At 39.9% G+C, this 16,793-nt stretch overlaps 1 protein-coding gene across 2 annotated transcripts in view; it reads left to right on the top strand.

Moving 5' to 3' along the window:
* Positions 1 to 16,793, top strand: part of si:ch211-186j3.6 (neural-cadherin) — a 359,727-nt gene that overhangs the window by 261,034 nt on the left and 81,900 nt on the right. For both annotated transcript variants that reach the window (XM_087841852.1, XM_087841818.1), the window contains exons 28-30: positions 3,982 to 4,109; positions 7,907 to 8,028; positions 9,711 to 9,834. In XM_087841852.1, coding sequence (XP_087697978.1) covers positions 3,982 to 4,109; positions 7,907 to 8,028; positions 9,711 to 9,834 — 374 coding nt within the window. The remainder of the gene's footprint in view (positions 1 to 3,981; positions 4,110 to 7,906; positions 8,029 to 9,710; positions 9,835 to 16,793) is intronic.

The raw sequence follows: 16,793 nt of genomic DNA, 5'->3' as shown, positions 1-16,793 counted from the left end.
AACGTGAGGTCGTTGACGAACTGGCGGTGAAGGAGAGTCTGAGGGGACCTTAAATCCTCAACCTGATTGCCCCGAATCAGTCTCAGGTGTGCAGGACTGCAGTAGGGCGATGGCTCCGCCCAGGGGTGGAGACCAAGGAACTCAGGTGCCTGATAGCACTTTCCAGTCGAGTCTCCAGATCCTGATACCTGATTCTTTATTACACCGTAACAGTGTGGCAAGTTGGTTCAGGTGAAAAGCAAATGTTAAAAGTTGCTATACCAGGAATTTAACCAAGAACTAATAGTTCAGTTCCCAATGCTGTTGGCTTTTGTGCCCATGTGAGATACACTGTAACCAATTAGCTATCTGGTTACTCCCAGAGTTTATTTTTAACATTACAGTTAATGAGTCTCCCTATATTAATGCAAGGATGGTCATCAACACACCGCCACTCTACATTCATGGTGTCAGACACGTGGCTACTCGAGAAAGCCATCGTCTATCATTGTTCATCATCATTGCTAACAACTTAGGCTTAGGGGAAACTTAGGTTTGTTACAAAAAATCAGACACAGGCTCCAGATGTAGATATAAAATGTATTGTAACATTTGTAAAATGTATTTACACTTGTTAAATATTATATATGTCATTTTCTGACAAACATTACATTAACCCTTAAGGACCCACAGTGACACTGGTGTCACTGCCCCTTTACACTTAGAGACTTGGTTATATATGATTCATTTGATATAAGACCCCCGTAATATTCATGAAAGTAGAAATAGGTCTGGGCTCTTAAGGGTTAAAAGAAGAAGAATCTGCATGGGTTGCATTGAACTCTCTGGCATCTTTTCAGTGATAATGTTTTTGCACACAAACATTAAAATAATCACATCTGAATACATGTCATAAGCGAGGCTGATAAAAAAATAATAAAATAAAAACAGTGCTGCACAAAAACACGGTAAAAAGTGAAAGCTGTCAGTAGAAAGCAATGGTGACTTATTTGAAAGTGGCACAATGTAAAATGTCAGTTACCGTGAAGAAGTTAATGAAAGAGTGAAGCAAGTCAGGAGGTAAAAGACACAGACAGGAGATGAAAGAGTGCTGATAGGCAGACTGACATCGCAAGAAATGCAGCAAGAGGGATGACGAAAGCAGAGCTGAAGTCAGACACACACGGCGGATTGAAGAGCGCTAAGAAGGGAATTTGATTTTTGTCAGCCTCTTTTGACTTCAAACTTCAACTGACTGCAGCGTGAAGACAAATGTCAGAGTGCAGAAGTTGTGAAATCGATGCCAGAGTTTTTTCTGTCTTAATTATAATTCTAACATATACTGAAAGTACTTCACTTCGCCAGACTCGGAGCTAACAGAGAAAAGCCAAATGGGAGTATACTAAATGAACCCTAAGAACAAATGCTTTAGTTTAAATTAAATACCTAATTCTGGCAGTGGGTGTGTGGGATTGTAGCTTAGGGGGGGGGGGGCAGGGGTAATACTGGGAATAATAAGTTGTTGGACATGAACTGTGACGGCCTATTATTATTTTTAATTGAATATAGCCAACAGAGACATGCTGCCGTATTGACATGAGCCATAATTTCAAAACATAATTACGACATATTTTGTGAAGTCACTGCAGTCACATTTGTAACTCTTTTTACTAATTTCTAATTGGATCGTACTCTTCATAAGTTTTTTTTCTCACCGCTGGAAAGTGGAAGTGCAGACTGTGGACTAATGGAACAGTAAAAAAGTTCTTAATGTGATGATCAGCTTCATAAGAGTCATGCACGAACGTGACCTACTTTTCATGAGCAATGTCAGAGACTGTATATAAAAGGAGGAGGTAGCTATGGTGGCATCACCCTCTGGTTTAAATGTGTTATGATCAGCAACATCCTGGATTCTTAGAGCCAGAAGTGACCATAGCAGCCAAGTGTAGCAAGCTTTATAGTGTTCCATATAACTTGTACACAGTTTAGTGATTCATATTAGGTGGTGGGGGGACGTCTAGCTGAAGACACCAGCTATAGCTATCTGTATCAGGAGTTAACTGCCAGTCAACACAGCCACACCTCTGTGAATTGAAACTTTACAACTGGATTGGTTATATATGTAATTTATAGGGGTGCAACAATACTCATATCGATATTGAACCAGGTATGCATATGTATCGACCAATAGAGAATTTTTAATTTATTTGATCAACTTTTCTTCTGACGATGCTGTCTGTGTTGAGCGCTCAGTGGATCTGCGCTCGACAGTGCAGCCTAGGCGGAGTAGTCAAACGCAGATTCACTGAGCGCAGGGCAAGCTAGCGACATAGAAGTTAAGCTGTCGTTGCAACATGGCAAATTGAACCTCCCCCACCCTCATTCAGATCTGGCGTTTGGAACTATTTTGGTTTTCATGTGACGTATGACCCTGAAGGTAAGCGTGTCATGGACAAAAGTAAAACAGTATGTCGGATGTGCCACGCAATGCTCAATTACATTGGTGGGAACTAGTGCGTTAGCGCAGTTAGCTCGTTAATATGTTGGCCGTCCAGCCCAACGCACGGGGCTATCCGCGGTAGCTCGTTAACGGAGGTTTGCCGTGTTGTGGCGTTAACGTCATTTCAACGAGATTAACGCTGACAGCACTAGTGGGAACACAACGAATATGACTGCACATTTACTCTGACATCATCCTCGTAAAAAGACAAGTGGAAGCAGACAAAAACAACAAGCACGCATGCTACAAACTTTAGCCGAGTCATTTAGACAGCCGTTAGCACATGATTCTCCTTATGGGGACCTGATATGTTTAATATGCTGCTGAGAATATAGCCCAGAAGAAGCGTATAGTATAGCTTTTATTTTGGAAAGAGCCATTTCTCTGTAATAAACTCTCTTTTCCAAAGATGAGTAATTTCTCCATCAGATAGATTTATTTTTTATTACTTTGTTGTTTCAGCAACATTAAATTTAAAAACTGTACTTTTGAGTTAAAATATATATTTATAATTTTAATAAAAGACAAATTAAAAAGGCATGAACATTTTTTTTTGTATCGAAAAAAGATCAAACCGTGACACCAAAGTATCAAACCGAACCTTGAATTTTGTGTATGGTTGCATCCCTAGTAATTTAGTGTATTTTTAAATGAACCTCTCGTGGAAATTTCAGGAAATGTAGTTTTGGATACTGCTTCACCCAGAAGTTGCCATTTGAACATTAGAAGTGATGGAACGACGATGAAATGACCCAGATTTATCCGTTTGCCTTAATGAAAACACACCCCGGAGACTCTTTGAACACTGTTGGAACCATTAGAGGCCTAAAAATACTTCAGTGAGTGGATATATCGGAGACCTTTTTCCACTGAGTCAATAAATTGACATTTAGAAAGTTGTGGGTGAGAGTTCTGATGCAGACTAAGTACAAGCTGCTGTTGCGTGAACTAAGAAGTCCCTTCAGTCCCACAGTATAAGCAGATGTTTAGTGTTCACTGTTATGTGTCAGCATGAACTTTTGAAGTTCGGCCTGCGTGATGATGGATTGCCAGTGCCGGTTGGTCTCTTATTTCCTTACACATGGTGCAAAGCACACAGGCAGTCTTAACCACTTCATTAACTTTTAATTTCCCATTTGAGTAAGTCAGAAAATAGAATGTAATAACTTTTGTCTGATGTTTGTTGACTGCCATGAAGAAAAAAACGAGATCACAGCAGCCTCTGTGCAATAATCCTCATTAGAGCAAATATACAGAGACAATATTGGCAATTTGGTACTTTATGTTGGGTGCATTCTTTAATTTATAACTTTTCATACACTACTTAATTCTTTGGCATACATTATCCTGTTACAGTGGTTTTGCTGCTGTTTTTGAGACTTCAGTACCAGCACCAGGTTGGTTGTCAACAGCTAAAAGTGCTCATATTGCAGCTCTGAAAACTAATTTCTCAACTCACCCCTCACCTATCATCCCTCTCATTTTCTTTCTCTATCTAGAGCTAATAGATGGGACCCCCACCTTGAAAATCAACCATGGCTCGGGCACAGTGGTGCTACAGTTGCCAGGCAACGTGAACGTGGCAGACAGGCGGTGGCATCGGCTGGATGTCCGCAGCAACAGCAAGGTGGGTCGCTCTCTCTATATAACAGCAGCCATCATCTATTTAGCAAATAAGTTCAAATAAATTCACATCGCACTGAAAAATATTTTTTTTTTTATCCAGTTTTAATAAGATTGTTTTTGTTTTACTTTTAAAGGCACATCTAATATTTTCATACACATGAAACACATGAATTTGTAAATATGGATTTTTCTTTCTTGAATATAATTTGTTCTTACCTTTACCATACATTGCATTCACCTTCTGCAATCATGTATAAATGTCACTGTCTTTGCATTAGGGGATATGATGCAGTAAGTAAGCTGCTCCTTTAGTTGTGCAGATTGTGAGTAACAAGCCTACAGGTCATTTATTTAGGTAACATTAGCACCAGAGTGATTCTGGGTCTTTGGCCCACCTGCTAAGTGATGAATCCACCCAATGTTGGTTGAAATATACTGGCTGCTTTACTTTGTATATACATATAAATGCATACAATGTGTTATTAATCTTGGATAAAACTACAGTAGTGCGATCATTTTTTAAAACTTACCAGAAATGCATTGCAGAAGATAGTTAGCAGTTTTACAGGAACACCCTGCTAGTCTGCTCAGCTGTGATTGTAAAGCTCGGAGCTGAAGTCGCTCTTCTGGTTAAAATATGTGATGCACACTTTTGAAAATACCCCAAACATCAGATAACAGCCCAGAATAGTCCACTAATATTCCTTCAAAATGTCCTTGTATTTAGAAGATTTAAATTGGCAATTTCTTGGGAATACTTGTTAATTTCTTAACATATAAATGCACATGACAAGTGCTATTCAAGTTGGAATTATTGTTAATTGTTAAAGACTACATGGCCAGCAGGAAGGGGATGGTCATAGCTGGTCCATTGATTGTGCCAGAGTCCATAAGAAGGTGACTCTCTGGCTCCCCTGAATAGTAACCTCAGTAAACACTTATACATTTATGGTCTCATTTGCTAGTTTAAAGTGTTATTTTATAGAGCATTAGTGCTCATTGGGTAAATTATGCCCCCATTTAAAATAAAATACATAACAAAAGAGTGTCCCCATATCTCAAGCTCCAACATGGGAGTTCACTGTTTTCTAGGCCATGTCTCTTTTTTATTTACAGTCTTTGGGCCAAAACATTAACACCATGTCTTTTGAACTGAATGTTCTTTCTGGTATATTTGATAAAGCTGCTGATTTGTATGTATGATCTCAGAGATGAGGTTATATATTTAGTATATGTCCTAGACTTTAAGCATCACCCATTCGGCTCCACGCAAACCTTTTTAATATCGTTATTTTCCAGGAATCTAAATGGGGAAGACGTCGTGGTTAAGTATTATAAAACTGTCTGCAGTGTAGAGTACAAAGGAGGATAATTGCAGACAGATGATTGCAATAGCCCTCTTGCAACATCTTCTGCCCCAAATAATTGCAAGTTAATTAAATTAGTGTGAAATTGGACTAAATCTTTATCTTGTTAAGATTATTCTGCATATTATTCGCATATCGTATATCAATGACAGTTCCTGCTTCTATTATTAGATGCTGTGACATAATGAAAGCTCCAAGCTGCAGTGCCACTGTAGGCTTCGGGCACCTAAAAGCAGCTGGACCGGCTGCATCTCAGCCTTCTTTCATCCCAGCATCCCACTTCAGCACCACTTTAGAGCACTTCAGTAAAAGCACAGGACTGAGTCACATTTTTTTACACACACAGCCAGTGTGAAGCCTTTTCATATTCAGCTCCATCAGAGGCCTCTCAAAAACCTAAAATTGAATAATTACACTTATGTCACACTTAATTTATAAATGGCTTAATTTAGCTCATTACTCAAAGACCTGCAATGTTCCCCAGACCGCCCTTCAAAAACACACTTATTACCCTGCCTTGAGTTCAGGTTATAAGAAAGGAGACGCCGTCAGAGAGCGTTCACTCTCGCTGCTCACTAGTGTGACTAAAATTTGTGTCTCATTTATGGCTTTTGCCAAACGATTCAATTCGGTAGAAAACACCAATTTTGTTCACTGTTTTTTTTTTTTTATTTCTTTTGAATGAAAGGAAAACCGCTTCAGGCTCAGCTCCCCATCACCACACGTACAAACACAGGGAAATCTGTTCGATATTGAGAATGAGAGCAGCCAAACGAAAGCATGCAGGGAGACTTTCGGGTAATGCGATAGCATTATTCGGAATCGTGTGAACACTAGAACGCATTCAGACTTTTGTTATTACAGCGAGGATTATTCTGCACCACAATGGTATTATTCTAAATCACATGTGAATCTATTCATTTGTCCTGAATAGTCAGCTGCGGCTTATCCAACCTGGTTGCGTGACAGCATGAGATCCAAAGCAGGAAGGACAGAGCTGTTGTTGGGAGATTTACTCTGTGATTCAGCAGCCAAGAACCGAGAGCAGCGTTTTTGTTTTTTTGTTTTCTTCAAATTAAGTAACATTTGTGAAAACGATAGATCCAAAGAACCATTGTCTCGCTGTCCTTCATTAAGAATCACATTGATAAATAAGTAAACCACGGTCTGCTAACAGGAACATGACTTGATTAAACTAAAATAAATTATTTACATAAAATTGGCAGCGTTAGCTGTTGATACAGAGTTTGTATTAATGTTTAATCATGCAAACGCGTACTGTTTACGTTACTTTATCGCTGCATGTAAATCCTGTTTTACAGTGAAATTATTATTATTATTATTAATGATGTAAATAAATGGTAAATGGTCTGTATTTGTATAGCGCTTTACTTGGTCCTAAGGACCCCAAAGCGCTTTACACTATACACAATCATCCACCCATTCACACACTGGTGATGGCAGCTACATTGTAGCCACAGTAGGCAACGGGTGAAGTGTCTTGCCCAAGGACACAACGACCGAGACTGTCGGAGCCGGGGCTCAAACCGGCAACCTTCCGATTACAAGACGAACGCCCAACTCTTGAGCCACGATCGCCCTAAATATGAGAAAAACGTGCCAAAATCATACTCGAATGAATGATGTAGGCATCATATTTGGAATCTGTTTTCACACAGAGGTGATATCAGCAGGTGTAGAAACAAAACAACACATAAATGCTGCTTTATGCTGCCTTTATGCTGTCTTCTTTTAACTGATTTATAACTTTCAATATCTGAAAGAAAATCGAAATACTCCTGTTTGGTATTACCAAGCATAATGACATTTTTTCTGTGTGTTCCTGACGTATGTCTGAAAGCTTTTATCGTGGATGTGTGAAAAGTAAGTTAAAGGTGTTGTGTTTTAGCACGCTGATGACTGAAACTGCGCTGGCACATACAGGCTTTTTATCCAGACGAGTAATTATAATGATTTCAGCGCCAACTTTTTTGGAAGGTTAAGGCAATGGACCAGATTTCCCCCCAAAAATTATTTTCAGCCCTCTTACATGTTTTATTCTTTTTTTTCCTGTGATGCGAGCCATCGGGTAGCGTGTGTGTTTGGGTTAAAACTTTACTAATTACTACAGGAAGGAGGAGGCATGTTTACTGAGAGGTAAACAGCAGATGGAATAAAGAGTCTAGTTAACTGGAATAAGCTGCTGTGGCTTCTGCTTAATCGCATTCTTGTTAAGGCAAGTCCACATGTTTAAGCTGTCATGCAGCAGAGCAGTGCAGCACGCACTAATGAAAGAAATATGAGTCAGATGCCGTTCTCACCATGGCAATAATGCTGAAAGTACACTCGTTACAGTTCAGAGAAATTACTTATTTGTGATTTATTGAAGCATGATTTGAGTACAACGTGCCCTGGTTTGTTTTCTCTGCAGGAAGTACGTTTCACCCTGGACCGATGCTCAGGGGCAGCGGTGAAGGAGCTGGTGGGTAGCTGGTTGACCTCTCAAGACCACTCTTCCTGTGAAGTGATGGGTGTTACGCCTAACACCGACAGGTAAAAAGAAGCAGCTGAACAGATGCGTGCACACCACGGACTTTCTCACTGCCTCAGACTTGGTTTGCTTGTAATTTGGCCCATGTGTTAGCAGGCTCCCATTTTTCAACAAGACTGCAAAAAAGAGAAAGTGTGTCCTTCAAAGTTCAATTCTGCTGCTTTCATGGTGGCTTGATTCTACTTCTGAATGCTCCCCAGCAGTGGTTAGTTGTTAGTGCTGTGTGACCGTCTGCACCGAAGAAAAAGATAAATCGCAAACATTTGCAGTTTCTTTAATACAAAATAAGTCTTGTCACTTTGCATGGTGAAAGTTACAGCTGCGTTGGTCATTTATTTTATAATGAGAACTAAATATTACGCTGAGACTGTATGCTCTCTCTTTGCCATAAAACCTCAGAATTATTTTTGCAAAAGTAACAACGAATTTAACCCAAAAAGAAATTATACACCAGATGTAATAGAAACTGTTTGTATTCTTTTATGAGTTTATATACAGAACATGTGATTAAAAAAAACAAAAACATATTTGTTTCATGATAAAAACTATGAAAATCTACCAGTAAGCTTTATTGTAATTGTAAAAATGATAATTATTCAAAACTATTTGGCTCAGTGTCACAAAATCTGCAACATTTACATTTAAGAAAATGCGACATCCCATTGTTTATATAATAATAGCAATAATAATAATTATTATTGTTTATATGAGAAGTCTAATGTCAGATGTCCAGTTTAATGTCAGACAATATTTTCACGGACCGGCCTTTAAGGTGTAAATATAACAAAGGGATAAATATAACAAAATAAAATGATACGACCAAGACAAAAATTGCGGTATTTTGTAAATATAATAATAAACGTGAATTGACTTTATTAGCAGCGTCCTCCTAAAATGCGCCAACAACATTGAGAGTAACATCCTCTTCTCTGCCTCTTAATACTCTTTGGTCGCCATGGTAACGCGTAAATATTTCTTTAAAAATAAGAGACACAGCTCTCGTGGCCTGAGGGTTGGGGACCGCTGATTTAAGGAACTGCAAATGTAAAGAACTGTCCAAAGTTTTGCAGTTAGCTTTGCAGCCCCATAGACCATCGAAGTATGGTGTTAATACTAACAACTAATTTTACTGTTTGGCTGTAATTGTAGTGCTCTTATCAGCGTTCTATGTTTACCAAATGATTGTTGCCATTCCCCTGCGTCTGCCTGCTGTTTGGACGTGGTTGTAGCCCCAAACACATTAACTTAAATTAATTAAATCAAATTAAAAATACTCTTGCTGCTGGACACCGAACGTCTATCCTCTGAGATTCTTCCACAGACTGTGGATACTCGTGACAACACCGACAATCAGAGATGGAGAGTAAGACTGTTGTTGTTGTTTTAGAGCAGCAACTTCTCTTTCATAAAGAGACAGAAAAAGAAAATAAGGGGACATCCAGAAAAGTAAAAAGAAGATTTACGCCACATTTTAATTAGGCGACTTAGCAGAATGAACCAGCAGATTTTGTTTGCTGATAACGTGTTCGATTTCCTATTTTGAACTGCAAATGGCTGATTAAAATAAGACTGTTAAGTGCTAAAGCAGCAGCTTCGGGCTCTTTCTCATTGCTGCAAAGTCTTATAGTTTTCTGTTTCATCCTTTCTTGCCTTTTGAATGCTTCTGTCCTGCTGTGTGTTTTAGACACCTGAACATGAGTCAGGTGCTTCAGCTCGGCGGTGTGAACGAGGACATCCCATACATCTACCCCCAGCTTCAGCACAAACACTTCACCGGCTGCGTCCGTAACCTCATCGTGGACAGCAAGGTAACACACTTTATAATACAATGGCACGCACGCACACCCATACATAACCACACAACCATTAGCACACCAGTATGCAAGCAAAGTTAAACTCACACCTGCACTCCAGCTGATAAATGGATTAATAACAGGCTTCGACATTCACAGTCCCCTTGTGCCATGTGAGAGATGGGTTTTTTATGCTTTTAACTGTAATCTCAAAGAAATTTCAAATGTTACACACATGCACTTTAAGAGTGAAATGGAATATGAACCTTTCCCCTCCTGCCCAGTCTGACATCAAATCGAGACTTTCAAGTAACCAGCTCTGCCGGAGTTAAAAAGTCAAGGACTCTATACTCAGCCATGACAATCTGAGCCCAGCCCCAACAAAATCCAAATCATTTCTGTATGAACACAGGCTTCTCTTATGATAGCCTCGTGTGAACCTGCAGTCTTCTGAAGCCTGAAATTTTGGTTAAAATTGTACGTTTTGCTACAATTTTTGGTTATGAATCAAATAAAGCTGTGACTGCTAAATTTTGCCCCTGTCCATCTAAAACTGCTGAGCCTCGGCTGCTTTAACTGGTATTTAGACATAAATGTCAGGCTTTTCAGACTGGATTGCCAAAGATTGTGTGAGATGTGGGTTCTCTGATAATCAAAACTCACATGGCAGAAAATTAGAAATTAAATGGGTCTGCTTGGAAGATGTTTGACTTTCAGCTCCAAATAGGTTTTGTGTTACCTATTACACTTTTTTAAATGACCTTTGTTACTCGTTGCTTGTGATAATGTCACATTCTCACTCTGCATCTGTTCAATAGTGGCATTTATGATTTAGACTTCGTTTAAACTGTCCTCCACAGTTAGATGTGTTTTCAATCTGGTGAAAAAGTATAATCAGAATTTTGGGCAATATTGTCTTAATATCTGAAGGTAACGGGGGGCATAGGATACTTTGGTAGGGTGGTGCAGACATGTGCAACTGTTGGGCTGTGCTAGTCCATCTCCACCATGGCATGTCTTCAGGTGCTGAAGGGTGCCCCAGGTTGTAGATGGCTTGTTTGCCTTGGGAGGCCTGTGTGGTATTCACAGGGTGAGCAACTAAACTCTTAACACCAACCGACATCTTCGTTGCGCCCTGCTGGAAGGAGGTGGGCCAAACTGATCCAGAGACGAGCACAACTAGAGGCATCTGTTAATAACCACCACAGTTAAACTTCCTCTGCATAGATTTTGTTGGTAGCAGACCTTTCATCATCTTTCCTGGAGGTGAAGCTAACTTGGATTGAGTTTGGGGTTAATGGAGGTAAAGCTGTAAAGAAAAGGTGTGCACTTGATTTCTAACAGTGTATAAAAGATTTACATAGGCAACTTGTTCTCTCATATTGGTTTCTGGGGTATGCAATAATGTGAGGGTGTCGGCTGCCACCTTGTTAATTGTCAGATGTTACCATATTTAGATAATACGGTAGCTAGTGCGGCTAGCTAATGTCGCTAGTGCGGCTAGCTAATGTCGCTAGTGCGGTTAGCTAATGTCGCTAGTGCAGCTAGCTAATGTCGCTAGTGCGGTTAGCTAATGTCGCTAGTGCAGCTAGCTAATGTCGCTAGTGCGGTTAGCTAATGTCGCTAGTGCAGCTAGCTAATGTCGCTAGTGTGGTTAGCAAGCTGCATCACACAGACAGACAGCCATGTTATTTGTCAGATAGCTCTCAGTCAGTTCAGTGACTCCAGTAAGGTAAAGCAATCCCTAAAAATAGCCATTCACCTATAGCAGCCAATCAAATCATAGCTTTGTAACAGGGAAGTCTGCAGGTAGACTCACTTTTGTAGGCAGTTTCAATGTCCATTAGGGGAACTTTGCAGTTGTGGCACTTTGGCGTTTGCGTCAGAGGTTACCGTTTGGACAAAAGGAAAGACTCACTTTGAAAACAAAGGAAATAGTAATTTCTTTATCCCAATTATTCTTTTTATCTTTTTTCATGATTGCTGGAAGCCAACAGTGTTTTTAAAATAAAATAAAATCACCCAGTTGTGTTTTGACTGCATGTTGCAATCTGCTGCAGCTACTAATTTAAATTAAGTGAGAGAAGTGAACAACAGGTAGTAGCGTATTTTTGCTGGACCATTTCAGGGAAGTTATTCAAATGTTGGAGTGGAAGATTTTGACTAAATCCACAGTTTTATTAAAAAAACATCACAGGAAATTTATGTGGACAGGCCTGATATGCTTTTAAATGCAGATGAGCAAAATAGTTTTTCTCCTGCTGATTCCGCTTCCATCGCATTATGCCAGCACTGCGTATGATGGATTTCTTTCTTAGAGTTAAAGCACATAAGCCCCACATAATGGAAGTGGAGGAGATCATATTTCTAGGTATAAAATGGAGATTGGTTTGTACAGTTTAAGATTATATTCTAAATAATTTATGAAATTATATTTCACTAGTCATAACAGAGTATATTATATGGCTCAGTGTTGAGAGAATTACTGTGAGACTGCTGTTCATCATTGTCTGGATTATGGTCACTCTCTAATGTGCATGTGTGTGTGAATAGAAGTAGTGAGGATAGGGAAAACACTGAAAGCTGGCTCAGAGTGGGTTACTTGTGGCTTGCCTTCAGCCGGGTACACATGAGCATTTAATGCGCTAGGACCGCTGAGTTAATTGATTAGCCCGACCAGCCAACCAATAAAAACAGTCAATAATGTGAGCCTAATATCATGAGCCAACTACTTTAGTCCAATACATGTTCCGTTTAATGAGGTCAGTGTCAGCACAAACGGGTTCATTACCAGGCATGTGTCGCTCTCTCAGTGTCCTGCAGACACATCCTCTGTTTCCAGCATTAAATAGTAATTGGTTGTTTGCTAAAAAAGTTTTAAACACATAAAACTGTGCAACTGACAAGTTTCCATCATTTAGTGTGTGTGTGTGTGTGTGTGTGTGTGTGTGTGTTTCCTTCTTTTTTCCTGTGGTCCACTCATGTTCTAAGGACTCCTCTTCAGTCTACTAATAAGGCATTTCTGAGTATGCAGGTGTGTCTGTGTGTTGCTAAGTAATAACCCAGGTGTTTTGTGGGAAAGAGCAGTTATTATTCTGCACACTTATGTTTAAATGAAAAACAACCTTGGCCAGTCAATTCAAACATCCTTTCGTTCAGCACTCAGGTTAGGTGTGAGGAGCCACGAGGCCTCTAGGGGTGGCTTTTAGAACTGTTGTCTCTATAAACACAATTTATTTGTATCCATTCAGTAGACAATTTGAAAGCTCTGTTAAGATGTTGAATCTCAAGAGCGGCGATATTAAAGGATATAAGTCTGTCTTTCTGCAGTGCTGAAGGCTTGGAGTTAGTGTGGTTTACCTTAGCCAGGGATGCAGCAGGAGGCTGCACAAACACTGTGTACTAATGAGAGGAATCTGCATGATGCGTGTGGGCGGACATGAGTATAATAAATCCCCAAAAGCATGCAACAGTAGGCGTGCTGATGATTAATAATGTTGATGGACATGTTCCGGCATTGTATGATTTTTATTTATTTTTTCCTTTTCCTCTGGTGTTGTTGTTCCTTTCCTTTCAAAATGTTCAAGTGTGTCATGTTTGTTGCTATAGCAACATCATCTGTTTCTGCATGGGTGTGAGGGCCTGTCGATGAGGTAAAAAGGTAGCTGATGTTGATATGTCCGCCTCACCGGCAGTACGGGTGGGAATCACAGACTAGCTCACTGCCGCGGCACGATGTGAACAAAAGCAACGTTATCATGACTTTTAGTTTTTATGTACGAATGCAAAACTAACAACACAAACAGTTCGAGCCCCAGCTTGGACAGTCTCGGCCGTTGTGTCCTTGGGCAAGACACTTCACCCGTTGCCTACTGGTGGTGGTCAGAGGGCCCGGTGGCGCCAGTGTCCAGCAGCCTCGCCCCAGGGTGGCTGTGGCTACAATGTAACTGCCATCACCAGTGTGTGAATGGGTGGATGACAGGTTGTGTAAAGCGCTTTGGGGTCTAGAAAAGCGATATACAAATAGAGGCCATTTACCATTATTGTTTCCGTTTTGGATGCAGTTGCATTTCACCATTGTGCTCTTGCCCATTCATTAAATAAAATTAAAAGTAATGTCTGTACCTCCAGTCCTCAAAGCTGTAAGATCACGTCACCATTTTCCTCTGTATCCACCCCTAAGGCTAATTGCTCATACAGAAAAGCAGAGCTGCATGTTTGAGTCTTTGTACACAGGCGGAGTGAAGACAGCATCACGGACTATATACTAATTGTCCTTTATAAGTTATTTATTTAGAGAAATTAATAATGTATTTACAGAAATAACACTTTATTCCAAAAACACCTGCCTGCAACCTGGAATTGGCTAATCAGTCGATCCTTAATTGGAACAAAATCACAGTTGACCATGGTCAGCTAGCATTAGCTTTGCCAAAGCTACACAGTTATTTCTACTAAAGAGTAGCAGCTCATCCATAACATCATTCTTTCAGTTGTTCTCTAAAATCCTGTCTGGATTTAGTTTGAGTAGATGGGTTGATGTATTCTTCAGTATTATGGGAAAATCTAAAGATATGTATGTTAGCTACAGCCTGCATGTTTGTCTTCTGCTGCTTCTTCACACAGTAATGTGCACACAGGTTTAGTTCATATGTATAAAACTCTCAGATCACATTGCTAACAGACACAGTGTTACTGAAAGTAAGGAGCTTCTTATGAAATCAAGCTAGTAAACCAGTAGAGAGATTTTGGGAGGCAGAAAAAACTATCCAGAAGCTGCTGAATTTTTCCACAGAATCTGAAAGGCCGCTGAGCAAAGCAAACATGGTTCATTCTCATGCCTTGAACATTTTTTATGATAGTTTCAGTATGAAAATCTACCAGTACAAAGGTATAAATTTAAGTAAGTTTTTGGCTTGAAAAATTCTCATCGCAGTTCCCATTGACTAAATAAACACTGCATACCATGTTGTCTTAATTAAAACCAGTGAAGTGTGGTGCATGGCTGCATGTAACCTAAACAGGAAAAGCTGAATGAATTAAAAGGAGAAATGAGACTGGAGTAAGCCCGGTGGTAATAGTGAGGTTGTGTCCACGTAAAAAGACAGGAAATGATTTCCTTTTAATATGCTTCTATTCTGGAGCTACCTCTCTGCCTCTCTTACCCCTGCTGTCACTCACCTTTGTCCGTTTTCCACTTTCTCCATCCTCGTCTTATCATTATTCTGCTTTCCTTTTTCCCTTCAGCTCTCAGAGTAGCATTACAGCTTTAAGGTTTTCTGTGCTTTTGACATATCTGTCACTACATTGTTAAGTAGGGAGGTGTGCAGTTACAGCACACTGACTAATAGCTTTTTGAGTGCTACTAGCTACGATTCGAAACTTGATTTACAGAGTTTCTCAGCAAAAAGTTTACCTCATAACAGAAGTTACAGAACACTGTGGACAGATGATGTTTTCTCATTTCACCAAAATATATATTCAGCAAAAAGTTCTGTATGTTTTTAGGAAATCATAGTCTAGATGTTGCCTTGTATTGCATTTTGCTTTTGGCAGGCATGGACACTGGGAGCAATTTAAAGTAGCTAAAATACCTTCTTTCAGACAAGTGAGGGAGTGAAATAAAACCAACAACTACATGTGGATGGCGAACTAATAAGAAAAAAGAATTTTTAACGATATTAAATGACATCGCCTTACCACATTATGTAAATTTGAATTCAATATTACTTATAAAGACTCATTTCATGCTGTTTAGGTGACATTATGCTTGACTTCTGCGTGTCATTGTCAGTCATCTTCATTATCACTTCCTCCAAGCTGTGACTGAAGTGCTTCAAGGTTCAGACGTTTTGGGTGAAACTTCACTCTTCACTCACTTCACGCTTTTTCATTTAGAATGTATTTCCACTTTGTGTAGGTTGAGACATTTTTATACCCAACACCTGAAATTAGTCGTGGCAAATATGGCATCCTGCTGCGTCTCTTTGTGGGGGTGTGACACTGTTCTCAGCTCAAGCCACAATTTGTTATTCGTGAAGAAGCAGCTGTATTTGTGAGTTGAGCTCATGCATCAGCCAGTGCTGTGCTCAGAGACACACGCGTGCACACATACTGGAGTGACGCCGACGCTCAGTCGAATCAATGGCAGACGCGCCAATATGTGTTTTAGAATGCAGATGTTTGTCTTTCAGTCCTTGGCGACCAACATGATCAGCTCAACCCCAGAAAATTGTGGAGCTGTAGCATTTAAAGGTCAACAACCAATAAGAGCCCTCTTTGCTGGAGGTCAGAACCAATCAGCAGCTCCCTGATGGCATGATTCATTTCACTTTACAATCGTTCACATTCCTGCATCCTCTCTGCGGCACAAACAACTCATAAAGTTTGGTCCTGGCAGGGAGGTGACTGAACATATTAATGTATTTTATGACATCCAATTGTAAGCGTCCAAGGTTCCTCTGTCCTCTCAGCTCTCGCTGTAGGTGGTCATGCTGTTTCTCTGGTCAAGAGTTTGGTTTCATCATTGTGACGAGAGACTCTGAGAAACAGAGAGATGACAATTTAAAGAAAGAGACTGAGTTTATGTCTTTCAGCGTATTTTAGAGTTTTCTTCCTCAATCGATTCATTTTCATTCTCTTTGACTTTACTTAACTCTTTCGAATATTCCGACTCTCCCTCTGGCTGCTGACCCCCTTATACGTCTGTCCCGTGTCTTCCCTAATCCCCTTTTCTCTGCTGTCACTTTGCCTTTTTGCCTTCTGTATTTAAGCTACTTACTTCTTGGCACCTCTCCCTATTGCCTTCCTCGCATCTCAACTTTTCCACTTTTTCTTCCCTCCTATTTCCGCCTCGTTTTCCTTCTTGCTTTCTTGTTGTTTTTCTTTGTTTATATTTTTCCAATTTCACTTCATATCCAGTTTCACCTTTCTTCAACTTTACCTTTCCCCTCATCTTCTCTAAATTTACTAAT

The sequence above is a fragment of the Neolamprologus brichardi genome, chromosome 1, assembly GCF_056152115.1.
Source record: "Neolamprologus brichardi isolate AB-2024 chromosome 1, ASM5615211v1, whole genome shotgun sequence".
Taxonomy (NCBI): Eukaryota; Metazoa; Chordata; class Actinopteri; order Cichliformes; family Cichlidae; genus Neolamprologus; species Neolamprologus brichardi.
This window is presented reverse-complemented; position numbering and strand designations above follow the sequence as displayed.